The 13,678-nt window shown below is 39.3% G+C and overlaps 1 protein-coding gene across 1 annotated transcript in view; it reads right to left on the reverse strand.

The window, feature by feature from the left end:
- The window catches only part of LOC124254005, a 69,972-nt gene extending 56,786 nt beyond the window's left edge, over nt 1-13,186 (reverse strand). Inside the window, exon 1 of the mRNA XM_046687869.1 lies at nt 13,096-13,186. Within this exon, the coding sequence (XP_046543825.1) occupies nt 13,096-13,102 (7 nt within the window). The 5' untranslated portion in view covers nt 13,103-13,186. The remainder of the gene's footprint in view (nt 1-13,095) is intronic.
- Between the last annotated feature and the right edge of the window lie 492 nt (nt 13,187-13,678).

Consider the following 13,678-nt stretch of genomic DNA (forward strand, 5'->3'; position numbering starts at 1 on the left):
ATATGTCACCACTCACAAGCAAAGTGAAATATGTTGAATACTTTTTATCATCATTTTTGCTCAAAGTTACTTCTCGATAATTGATCAAGTTAGTTAATAATGATACACATATGATCTATACTGACAGCTATCGCTACATTTAGCTCTGATTTGAAGCTAAGTGTCATTATTTGAGAAAATATGTTAGTTTCGTTCATTACAAATTTGAAGTTGAAAATAATAATAATAATAATAATACTAAAAGTTGAAACTAAAAAAAATCAGCTTGTTCCCAAAGCACCCAATACACCTCCAACGAGGCGACTAACGGGATCGGGTAGTCAGCGAGCTGACTTGGTTGACACATGTCATCGTATCCCAAGTACATAGATCAATGCTCATGCTGTTGATCACTGGATTGTCTGGTCCAGACTCGATTATTTATATAATCCATATAACTGGAATATTGCTGAATGCTGTGTAAAACTAAACTCACTCAATATAAAATGCTGGCTAAAACAACAGGATAACCCATCTGATGTCTGTGGTCCTCCAAAGAAACATCAGTAAAAGCCTGATACAGCTTCATTAGTGGGCTAATCAGTATATAAAAAGCTGTCTATTACACTAAACATCATGTGACCTCAACAGTACCTTCTGAATGTTTGGGATAACTCTCCAGAAAACATTGCGTATTTAATCTCACTCTTATTGGGTGCGCTTGGTCCACTCATGACTTATACTTAATTGAAGCGTTCAAGCAGCAGGCCATTTTGACAGTTTCGCGATACTGTATCGTCTGCACAAGGCAAACAAAACTGAATTCATTTTATTACTACAAGCTTAATGGCCAATGAAACACGTAAACCGGTTTTGTATCATCGAATGAAAGGAACAGTCACATGGTTAAATCATTCCCATAGGATCTTAATTTCCGCCGGTACACTATAACTGGGTCAAATCGGAAAGGCATTGAATTCAGCTTCAGATTTCTGATAGAGAATTTCGCTAAAATTACGTTTGTTACTTGCTATGATTCCAGTTCAAATATGTCATAAAATTTGATGAATGGAAGGTAAGTGAAAGCCACAATAACTCGGTGCGCCTAGTGTCTGCAAGAGTTGTATACTCCCCAGGGAGTTGAGATTGATAATGCGATGTGCCGTAGAGATTTACATCCAATGACTGAGGGAAAAAAAAAAATACTTGCGCCTTGAGCATGCACTAGTTGCGTGGATATGTGCGCTATATAAATATCCTATAATATAATAAAAAAGTCCGGAAAATGTATTTAATCGACGAAAATATATGTTTTTGTCTATACTCCTCACAAAAAATTAAGCAACAAGTATGTTCAGTGTAATATCTTTATCAATCTCGATAGCGTTTTTCGCCGACATGTTACTGAAAGGTTAATATTCGAAGAATACAGAACCTTTAGTGACTGTCAAATTGACTTACCTGATAACATTGACTACATTACCTGAACACAACCACCCTCAGAAACAACATGCAAAACCTGTGGAATGCATGTGTTCCACACTTCACCCATGCGCTTTGATCGGTTAAAACCTACCAGTAAATCACCTGTAATCATTCCTCTGGTACAACAAGCGGGTCCTAACTTCATTTTCATGGATAATTATGCGCGTCCATGGATGACAATCCCGAGAAAGAGTTGTTAATGATGTTGTTTAGATCAACAACATCACACATACGGACTGGCCTGCAAGGTCACCTGATCTTAATCCCATTCCACATGCTTGGGACATTATTGGAAGTCGTGTTTACGGTCTCCATGTTCGCCCCAGACTCTGGATCAACTTGAGCAGGCATTACAGAGAGAATGGCACGTTCCACAACAGCAACTTAAAGGCTCATTTGGTCAATGCAAAGACATGTACAAGCTTGCATTCGTGCTCATGGTGGTCATACTGAACACTGTTTCACTGTCCAAAACTGACTTGAACTTTACTGTTAACATTTTGCTCCATCAGTGCAGCACATTTTGCACGACTGTTTCGCGGGCACATGCTTTTGATGATTTGTAAGTCTATTATTGCTCAATACCATTTCATTTCATTTTGTTAATCATGTGTACATACATTTCCCCCATTTCTATTGCATCATTCCATGATTTGAAATTTCAATAAATGAAAATGTAATGACAGGGTATGAAACTCACAAAACTTTCAGCCAGACCACAGGGCTGGTTAGATGTAAAACTTGCTAGCCCTGACCAAAACTTACCTGCCACCAACCCCCCCTCCCCCCAAAAATATACTAATAAACATGTTTACATTTTAACCCAACCGTGAGGCAGGTGAATTGAGAATCTTGCAGTTTGTGTTGAAAATAACCCATCCCGGGCAGTCGGGCAGGCAGGTATTTCGAAAGCTGGTAATGAGACTAAAAATGTGTGTTGCTTAACTTTTTGTGAGGAGTATATATATCCAAATTTTAATGAATTTTCTCTCAAATCTTGTAGAATTTATAGTGCAAATGGTATTGGCATAGTGCAATGGTATTGGCAATGGTAGCGACTAAAATAAAATCATTGAGGATGGCATCTCCGCTATACTCACAAACACCATCCCTCTAATAATACCGTATCTCAGTGGGCTAGCACTATAAAACCAACTTAAGTCTGGGATAGTACAAGCAGCCGCACATACACATACACATACACAAGCATGCACGTCGTCATATGAGCGAAATATTCTCAAACACAACGTTAAACTCAATTTCACCTCACCTCACCTCTAATAATACCTGCTATACTCACGAACACCATCCCTCTAATACCTGCTATACTCACGAACACCATCCCTCTAATAATACCTGCTACACTCACGAACACCATCCCTCTAATAATACCTGCTATACTCACGAACACCATCCCTCTAAAAATACCTACCTATACTCACAAACAATACCTGCTATACTCACAAACACCATCTTTCATAATACTAAAAACTTCTACTGTCTACTGAGATTTGACCAGTGGAATGTAGACAATTATTAGCACTGTAGACCAAGATTCATTTACCTTAGCTCTGGTGAAAGTTATTCAGCTTACTGCCAAAGGCTGCAGTGACACATGTCACCTATTTGCAGATTGAATGGCTGTAAGTTCTGATGAAGTTGCTTTTTTTCTTGGGAAGCAATGGATAAGTGTAATCCTAACACAGAATTGAATTTTTTTTTAAATAAAACAAAACTAAATATATTTCATCAGACCAGTGAATAACTACATGTTTCTTGAGGACCCCCAAATATGTAATGTCCCCTTCCTGTGAAGAGATCCACTGGAGCCTTTAACATGGATTCTTTTGGCAACTGAAGCATGATATACATATTCACAATTATTGATGGTGTAGAAACTTAGTCCTTGTCCAAAATGATCATGGATGCCCACTGTGCTTTATTAACATTCCATGTTCAGGTAATGTTGCTTTAAAAGTGAATCATGTTTAATCTGGCCTCACGTTAGCATCAGCTGATGGAAGATATGACTACCCGAGCCCAGTAATCAATACTCACATGAGATGTGCAAGTTGCCGCAAACAGATCAATACCACAAAGATGGTCTTGACAGTCAGACGACTGGCCCAAAAAAATCCCATTGATTATTTAACTTCAGCCAGGACGCCGAGATGCTCTTGTTGTAAAATAAAAAGATGCATGCCATTTGCAAGTGTACCTCAATCAATCATGTTATTTGAAATGTACATGTGTAATTCTGGCAAAGTACCAGGCTAATGCTGTCTGCAATCAGAGATGTACAGGGTTTTGATATCTGTTGTCTGTCAATCACACACCCTGTCAGGGCTATCTGTCATATGAACAAAAACAAAGCAAGTAAATGTCCAGACTGGTAATGCCCGGCCGCTACAATGACGATGTCTTCCAGTATTGGTGGACAGATAGGTAATGTCCGGGCACTACAATGTTGATGTCTTCCAGTATCGGTGGACAGATAGGTAATGCCCGGGCACTACAATGACGATGTCTTCCAGTATTGGTGGACAGATAGGTAATGCCCGGGCACTACAATGTTGATGTCTTCCAGTATTGGTGGACAAATAAGTAATGCTCGGGCACTGCAGTGGTGGTGTCTGCCAGTATTGATGGACAGATAAGTAATGTCCGGGCACTACAGTGTTGATGTCTTCCAGTATTGGTGGACAGATAGGTAATGCCCGTGCACTACAATGTTGATGTCTTCCAGTATTGGTGGACAGATAAGCAATGCCCGGGCACTACAATGTTGATGTCTTCCAGTATTGGTGGACAGATAGGTAATGCCCGGGCACTACAATGTTGATGTCTTCCAGTATCGGTGGACAGATAGGTAATGCCCGGGCACTACAATGTTGATGTCTTCCAGTATCGGTGGACAGATAGGTAATGCCCGGGCACTACAATGTTGATGTCTTCCAGTATCGGTGGACAAATAGGTAATGCCCAGGCACTACAATGTTGATGTCTTCCAGTATTGGTGGACAGATAGGTAATGCCCGGGCACTACAATGTTGATGTCTTCCAGTATTGGTGGACAGATAGGTAATGCCCGGGCACTACAATGTTGATGTCTTCCAGTATTGGTGGACAGATAGGTAATGCCCGGGCACTACAGTGTTGATGTCTTCCAGTATTGGTGGACAGATAGGTAATGCCCGGGCACTACAATGTTGATGTCTTCCAGTATTGGTGGACAGATAGGTAATGCCCGGGCACTACAGTGTTGATGTCTTCCAGTATTGGTGGACAGATAAGTAATGTCCGGGCACTACAATGCTGATGTCTTCCAGTATTGGTGGACAGATAGTAATGCCCGGGCACTACAATGTTGATGTCTTCCAGTATTGGTGGACAGATAAGCAATGCCCGTGCACTACAATGTTGATGTCTTCCAGTATTGGTGGACAGATAGGTATTGCTCGGGCACTACAATGTTGATGTCTTCCAATATTGGTGGACAGATAAGCAATGCCCGGGCACTACAATGTTGATGTCTTCCAGTATTGGTGGACAGATAGGTAATGCCCGGGCACTACAATGTTGATGTCTTCCAGTATCGGTGGACAGATAGGTAATGCCCGGGCACTACAATGTTGATGTCTTCCAGTATTGGTGGACAGATAGGTAATGTTCGGGCACTACAATGTTGATGTCTTCCAGTATCGGTGGACAGATAGGTAATGCCCAGGCACTACAATGTTGATGTCTTCCAGTATTGGTGGACAGATAGGTAATGCCCGGGCACTACAATGTTGATGTCTTCCAGTATTGGTGGACAGATAGAAATGCCGGGCACTACAGTGTTGATGTCTTCCAGTACAGGTAATGCCGGGCACTACAATGTTGATGTCTTCCAGTATTGGTGGACAGATAGGTAATGCCGGGCACTACAGTGTTGATGTCTTCCAGTATTGGTGGACAGATAGGTAATGCCGGGCACTACAATGTTGATGTCTTCCAGTATTGGTGGACAGATAGGTAATGCCGGGCACTACAATGTTGATGTCTTCCAGTATTGGTGGACAGATAAGTAATGCCCGGGCACTACAATGTTGATGTCTTCCAGTATTGGTGGACAGATAGGTAATGCCCGGGCACTACAGTGTTGATGTCTTCCAGTATTGGTGGACAGATAAGTAATGTCCGGGCACTACAATGCTGATGTCTTCCAGTATTGGTGGACAGATAGTAATGCCCGGGCACTACAATGTTGATGTCTTCCAGTATTGGTGGACAGATAAGCAATGCCCGTGCACTACAATGTTGATGTCTTCCAGTATTGGTGGACAGATAGGTATTGCTCGGGCACTACAATGTTGATGTCTTCCAATATTGGTGGACAGATAAGCAATGCCCGGGCACTACAATGTTGATGTCTTCCAGTATTGGTGGACAGATAGGTAATGCCCGGGCACTACAATGTTGATGTCTTCCAGTATCGGTGGACAGATAGGTAATGCCCGGGCACTACAATGTTGATGTCTTCCAGTATTGGTGGACAGATAGGTAATGCTCGGGCACTACAATGTTGATGTCTTCCAGTATCGGTGGACAGATAGGTAATGCCCAGGCACTACAATGTTGATGTCTTCCAGTATTGGTGGACAGATAGGTAATGCCCGGGCACTACAATGTTGATGTCTTCCAGTATTGGTGGACAGATAGGAAATGCCGGGGCACTACAGTGTTGATGTCTTCCAGTATTGGTGGACAGATAGGTAATGCCCGGGCACTACAATGTTGATGTCTTCCAGTATTGGTGGACAGATAGGTAATACCCGGGCACTACAGTGTTGATGTCTTCCAGTATTGGTGGACAGATAGTAATGCCCGGGCACTACAATGTTGATGTCTTCCAGTATTGGTGGACAGATAGGTTATGCCCGGGCACTACAATGTTGATGTCTTCCAGTATTGGTGGACAGATAAGTAATGCCCGGGCACTACAATGTTGATGTCTTCCAGTATTGGTGGACAGATAGGTAATGCCCGGGCCCTACAATGTTGATGTCTTCCAGTATTGGTGGACAGATAGGTAATGCCCGGGCACTACAATGTTGATGTCTTCCAGTATTGGTGGACAGATAGGTAATGCCCGGGCCCTACAATGTTGATGTCTTCCAGTATTGGTGGACAGATAGGTAATGCCCGGGCACTACAATGTTGATGTCTTCCAGTATTGGTGGACAGATAGGTAATGCCCGGGCACTACAATGTTGATGTCTTCCAGTATTGGTGGACAGATTGGTAATGCCTGGGCACTACAATGTTGATGTCTTCCAGTATTGATGGATTGACTCATACTGACATGTTGTCTTGGTATGGTTTATTACCTCTTCTAAATTACACATTTCGAAAGTATACAGTGGAACAGTGCTTTATTCCAGTAATATTTCAGTGATATTACATGCAATATACCATTACAAACCAATACATTAACAGAGAACTGTCTTGGAAATTGGGAAGTGTACAGAAAGTCCACAATATTTTGCATATAGGGGCAGTAGGGGTCGTTAAATGTACACAAATTATCTGAAGGTGGGAAACATAGTACAGTGTTTGCCCAAGGCGTAACAATTTAGAGGTCATCATGACTCCCTGGTGTCATGAGAGGGAGTCATGGACATGTTTTTGGGAGTCAGCTTCAGTTTGAAACTTTCATCAAGACATCAACTGTGATTGTTTCATAACGACAAAAAACAAGGTAAGGCAGGTAAAGTATTTAATCAGCACAGAGCAGTTAACTGGCAAACATTTAGTTTTAAAAGTTAAAATTATCTGGACTAAGGGTCCAGTAGCATTGTGTCAACAATGATGCAAGCTTCTAAATTCACTGCATATTTGAGATAATTTGCGCGTCAGATACGCAGGTTTTCTGTGGTATGGCAAACACTGGATATGTAGTCAAAGGTTGAACATGCCAATAACACATCCACAAGTTGCTGCAAACTTGGTCAACCTTGACATTCAAATACTTTCTCAGTAATACTGGTTGGATGTTTGTTGTTTAAGGGAATACTCAGAAATATTTCAACTATCTGAAAGCAGTTTGTAAGTACTAAATAATCTAATCTGGGCCACACACTCCAGCGGTTGATATCATGAGCATCAACAAAAAGAAGTGAGATATGGTAAAGTCAATAAACCACAGGGCCTGACTACCTCTTCCATTTAGTCACCTCAAATGACAAGCACCTGTTGTTGAAACCTACATACTAACTCGGAAATTTGCTATTGCATCAACACTATAATTCAGAAGTTATTAGTTTCAATAATGACTAACTCGGAAATTTGCTATTACCTGCCTCTGACATTGTCTTGTGTGGTTTTAACAAGCATTCCATCTGTCCAGTTTTCTAATCCAAGAGCCCTGTGTGCCCATTACCACAGATATGACAAGTGTACATTTAGAGATAAAAGTTTACTTCAGTGTTACCTGTTATGCATTTTGTAGAAACTTGATCAATAGTAACTGACAGGTTGGAACAATTAGTAACAACCTAGGCAGGGCTCCAAATACGTTTTCATGATCAGAAGTACGTACTCATGTTTTCTATATAGGAGTACTCGAAAACAATAAGAGTACATTTAGAGCACTGAATGGAATTTAATGGAGTATCAGTAATCTTGTGTTTCGTTTCATATATGCACCACAACATTGCTACTCTTGTGTAAACAGGTCAATAAACAATAAAACAAGACCCTTTCAGATAAATACATCGGTAAATGATTCTAAGACCGTACACCATTGCTGTGGTACGTATCTGCTACGTTTTCTAAATTATTTCCTACCGTATCGTGCTTATTTTATATCCGTACATACGCCGATACGGCCCTTATCTGGAGCCCTGACATCAATGAAATGTGTTAAATAAATAAAATAATACAAAATATTTCTATAATATTCCAAACTAAGCGATCATGGAATTCAAACTACAGAAAATGTCATTAGAATGAAAATTTGAAGTTTTATAAAGAAAAAGATTTATTTTGAAATTAACAGATAACTTCATATTTCAGTCAGTGCAATACCGAATGGTTACAGGCCCACAGTTCATGTAATGCAATGAGTATGCACAGAAGTTGTACACCTACATCACTTCCTGATTCACATGGCACAATAAATACAGATTGACAAGTTACAAACAACATTTGTGGCGACTGATTACATCCAGCAAAAAAGGTTTACCTACATTTTGATGAAGAAAATAACGCCATTTTAGTAATATTTTTTTCATGTTATTATATTTATCATATTTCACAAAAAGGTTATATCCATCCTCCTCTGAACTTGAACTATATTGTGCACTCTGTTATTTCTTGCAACGTTGCAAACTCCTACCTGCCAGACTGTCCGGGACGGTCTGTTTTGCGACAGGACGGTCAGTTTTAAAAAAGTTGCACGCCCGATGGTCTGGCTGTTAAATCCGTGTAATTTTGTAATGTATATATAATGACTAAAGCCTTGACTGAAACAGATTTGAAAATGTGTGTTATTGTGACAATAACCTGACATTAAACAGTTACCTCCTCTTATTATTCCAGAAAATACTGGACTGGCAACTTTCCAACCGGTCTGGTAACTTTTGAGAGTTATACCAGACCAGTTTTCTAGCTGAAATTTTGGGGAGTTTACGACACTGTTTCTTGGTATATTATTGTGCCCCTTTAGTTCAATCATTAATATATGTGAACTACAGGTACATTCAGGGGTGGAAATAACCCATTGCCCGACGTCCGAGTCCAGTGTTTTTTTTCTGTCGGGCAAGCAAATTTGTATATCACACTGTGCACACTGTTGACTTTCCAATGTTAATTATGTTGTTTATTTAAAATATCAACAAGAAAACGGCCGGTATAGTGGAAAAATTATCAGGGCAAGTGATTTTACATGTGCCACTGTACCGGAGTACACTAGCAATTTGAAAGTTATTTCCACCCCTGTTACATCAGATGGAAGATTTCATGTTCTAAACTTTCACAAGTTTAGATTCTTTAAATAGCGGTCAATAGATAATCATTTACATAAGCCATAGTAGAAACATTTACTGGATGAATGAACAAGTCCATGAATGGATATAAATATCAGCAATAGTTTGTCTAGTGACACTACAACTGCATCTTGATGTTTTGGTTCCACACTGATTATTCCAGACGTAATCGTAACAACATTAACAAAGAAAGTACTTCACATAATAAATCTCGAAATCTTTTTCATGCATCAAGACAAACTGATTCGGTAAATATTAATAAAAACCCAAGCTCCACACTCAAATAAAGAATAAATGAGTATGGTTTAACGGGGCTTTTAGCAATATTCCAGCAATTTCATGGTGGGGGACACCAGAAATGGGCTTCACACATTGTACCCATGTGGGGAATCGAACCCGGGTCTTTGGCATGACAAGCGAACACTTTAATCACTATGCTACCCTATCGCCACCCTCAAATAAAGAACTTGTGAAATCTACTTAACAAAATCACAAAAAATGTCATGTGCATTTTGGAAATTATATAACAGAGCAGACACAACCTTCTTCCCTTCCCTCACTGCATTGATGTTTTGGTGTTTCCAAGACAACTTATCTGAAAGTGTAACACCCAAATATTTCAAGTAAGTGTATCTTATGTTTTACATTTGAAACACAATATTTCCTTATGTGCCAGTTTACTGCCCTTACTCAACGCAGGGCTACAGATAAGGGGCGTACAGGCGTAATGTACGCCTCAAAATCAATTAAGTACAACATAATATAAGATTTCAAGCGTATCATGTACGCACATAAATACCTATGTATGTCTAACATTTAATTTCCGTGCAAATGAAAATCTATTTCGGATAAATACTTGTCAAGTTTCTTTTGCGAAACACGATTTGACACATGAGGAAATCCCTGACAGTAGGAATCACTTGCGTTGCCATGCAACGATATGCGTCACTATTTTTCGATTGGCTAAAAACTACACTGTTGCTATTTATATCCAGTAGGACCTGACATTTCGCGCATCACACGGTCGCTCAGTTATTTCTCACGCGTCTTCAAATACAAATACATGGTTAGAAATATAGATCAATGAATCGTCCAGACAAACCACATCACCAACTCGCTCACACAAAAACATGTCAGTACTCCTTCAATATTCTCAGTACACCTCCACTTGCAATATGATGTGTAAGTACACTCTCACCCCCAATGCTTATCTGGAGCCCTGCAACATGACAACGTTAGTTTTTTCTATATAAACAATGAGCTTCCAAATATTACAGTATAATTCTAATTGATCTATTAACTTTTACAGTACTTGAGAATATTCCAGTATCATCAGCAAAGACAACAAATATTTCCAGGTTTGTATTTCCTGCAAAGATAACTACTTGCAGAGTTACCTCCCTTGCTTTCATTCATGTCAGAAGTGTTTTTATATAACAAATGTTACAAAATTCTAACAATAATGACGGCAGATGAGTTAATAATCTTCAACAGTTTAATGGTAAAATTAGGCAACATGATATTTGTTTTTAATTTCTGCATATTCTTGTTCCTTACCCACATGAGTACAATGAGTGAAGCCCATTTCTGGTTTCCCCCGCCGTGATATCGCTGGAATATTGCTAAAAGCGACGTAAAACATAACTCACTCACTCACTTGTTCCTTCTCGCCATTGAACCTGATGCTGGCAGGGGTAATAGAGGCAAAGAACGATTTGATATGCCAGGCACTTAAAATGTTGAACGAAATATATTTTACATGAGTAATTATTAAATATGAGGTTGGAAATCTGAGAGCACAACCCTGTGAGGAAATGGGTGTCTACCTTTGATGGTGGCGATATTTTATTTTGATATTAAAAATATTTTTCGAAGCGAAGCGAGGGAAGTATGTTGCCAACCTTTGCTCGTTTCTCTCGCATATAGGAAGCCTGTGTTGTGTTATTCACAATAAAGAAGTGTTGACATCCATAAATCTTGCTTTTCTTATAGGAATTAAGCCTGGTCAATTTTCTCTCTGTTCCGCAACCCTATTTGTGCTACAGTTTACCTGTGTGTGACCAAACCAAAACCTCTTTAGAGCAATTTCATCTCATTTTTCATCTGGGTTATGTGTGGTTATAGTAAGGACTTTCTTAATTTTCTATTGAATACTAGAAGCAAAAATATGTTTTTCCCCCCAACAACACTGTTCTCGCTGTGATTATCTCTTTCAGGAACATTTCACATGCATCACCATGACCATTGTGATCAATTTCCTGATTTTTTAAATCCATCTTCCTGTACCAGACAGTGAGCATCAGCAACATAGTCACTCTCCAGCAGTGATACTTGATGTTTACTCAAAACTTATACATAATATTCTGAACACATTAAAAAAATGCTATATCTGCTAAAAATTGGTTGGTTCCTCTGGCAGACTAATATGTTTAGCGTCTGAAAAAATATAGCTCTCAAAGAAACAAATAACTCCATTAAAATTGACAAGGAGCCTCACTGAGATGTGAGACTGAGATTCCTGAACAAGATAAAAATCCAGACTTTTGGGAGGAAGAGAAACAGGGGTGGCTACAGCTTTTGAGAGGTGGTGGGGGTGGGGTGGGGGGGGTGTCACAATAGTTTCAATGGTCATTTAATAAACTTTCAGGACAAAAGTAGGGTTGCGCATCCCTCTCTGGATGATCAGCCTATGGAAAATAATATGGCTCTGGGACTGTGAGATAATGTGGTGCATCCTGACACTGTAGTGGCAAAACTGTCCAATTTGACTATCTGATATCCACTAAAACATGTATTCAGTGACCATGAGTTAATTTTAAGCAAGCAGAACTTAGTTCCAATTTCCCAGTCAGACAGTAAATCCATTTCGGTGCCTACAGTACACACATGCATGTGCACTTATGATATTTCGGGCTTTTGGGTAGCCTAGTGGTAAAGCATTCGCTATTCATGCCGAAGACATTTCTGGTGTCCCCCGCCATGATATTGCTGGAATATATTGCTACAAGCGGTGTAAAACTAAACTCACTCACTCACTAATAATATTTCGATACCAGAAACTATTCCATTATATTTCATGATTGTGGATTTTGTTTAAAGTTTGCTGTATATGTAAACCAAAGGTTTAACTTTAAAGTGGAAATTAACAGTTTCATCACACTGAACAAAAAAAAATGAATGCATGCAAAGACTTACAATTGATACTTCACCATACATGACACTAAAACTAAACCTACATTATTTATTTTGTAATGAGATTATCTAAATAGTTCAGAAGAATATTCCTGAAGTTGCATATCAGAGACAGTAAAATATCTACAGATATTGTTTCAGAATATGTAATAGTTATTGCCACTGAAGACATGTGGGATTGAAAACAGTAAGCCCTTCTGAGGAATTATTCCTGTAAAAAGACACTCGTCAAAATATAAAACCATAACAAGGAAATATTACGGTGACCCCATACTGACATGTATGATGTGATATCAATAGTATATACTTCTGACAGTCTGTAAACAAATGTTTTGGCGCGAATTGACCGTTACGGTATAAACAATAACGCACGATAGCTAATCACCATACGACCAGTATAGCACAATACCTTTCATTTCAGTGATCCTGGCAATTAACACATAGCATGGTTACTTCTGCTATGAAAGTTTTCACGCTGTCAAAAAGTAAACGAAACCACGTGGTGGAACAAACAAAACAAGACTTAACCTTTAACCTCCGACTTTACCTTTCTTCTGGGTAACCTGTCATAAAGCGTGCACGAAGAATTTGTATTTTCTCGTTTCGTGTATGGGCATTTCATACGTTTGGTAGTCTAATGTACTACAAATGTATATTGTCGAATAAGAAATGTGTGTTTGTGGAATATAAGACAGGTTATAATGGTATTTTACGTGGTACACCCCCACAAGAGAAAATGAACTCGGCCTCCCTAAAAGGCGTGAAGAAAGCGGACATGACTTAGTCTATGACGTCAACATTTTTAGGATGGTAGAGACAATGTTCCGCGGAATAATTCCAATGTAAATTAGTTTGTCAATAAACAATTGTCTTTACAGCTAAATTTGGGTAGGAGAATATAATTGTTCTATAACTGTTCCCCTTCCCTTGAATTCACATGCAGATTCAAGTTTATAGTAACCGACAAACGGAACTATTTTCTTGTCGGGGAT

Source organism: Haliotis rubra, unplaced genomic scaffold (assembly GCF_003918875.1).
Source record: "Haliotis rubra isolate DU_JTF1 unplaced genomic scaffold, ASM391887v1 Scf56, whole genome shotgun sequence".
NCBI classification, from domain to species: Eukaryota; Metazoa; Mollusca; class Gastropoda; order Lepetellida; family Haliotidae; genus Haliotis; species Haliotis rubra.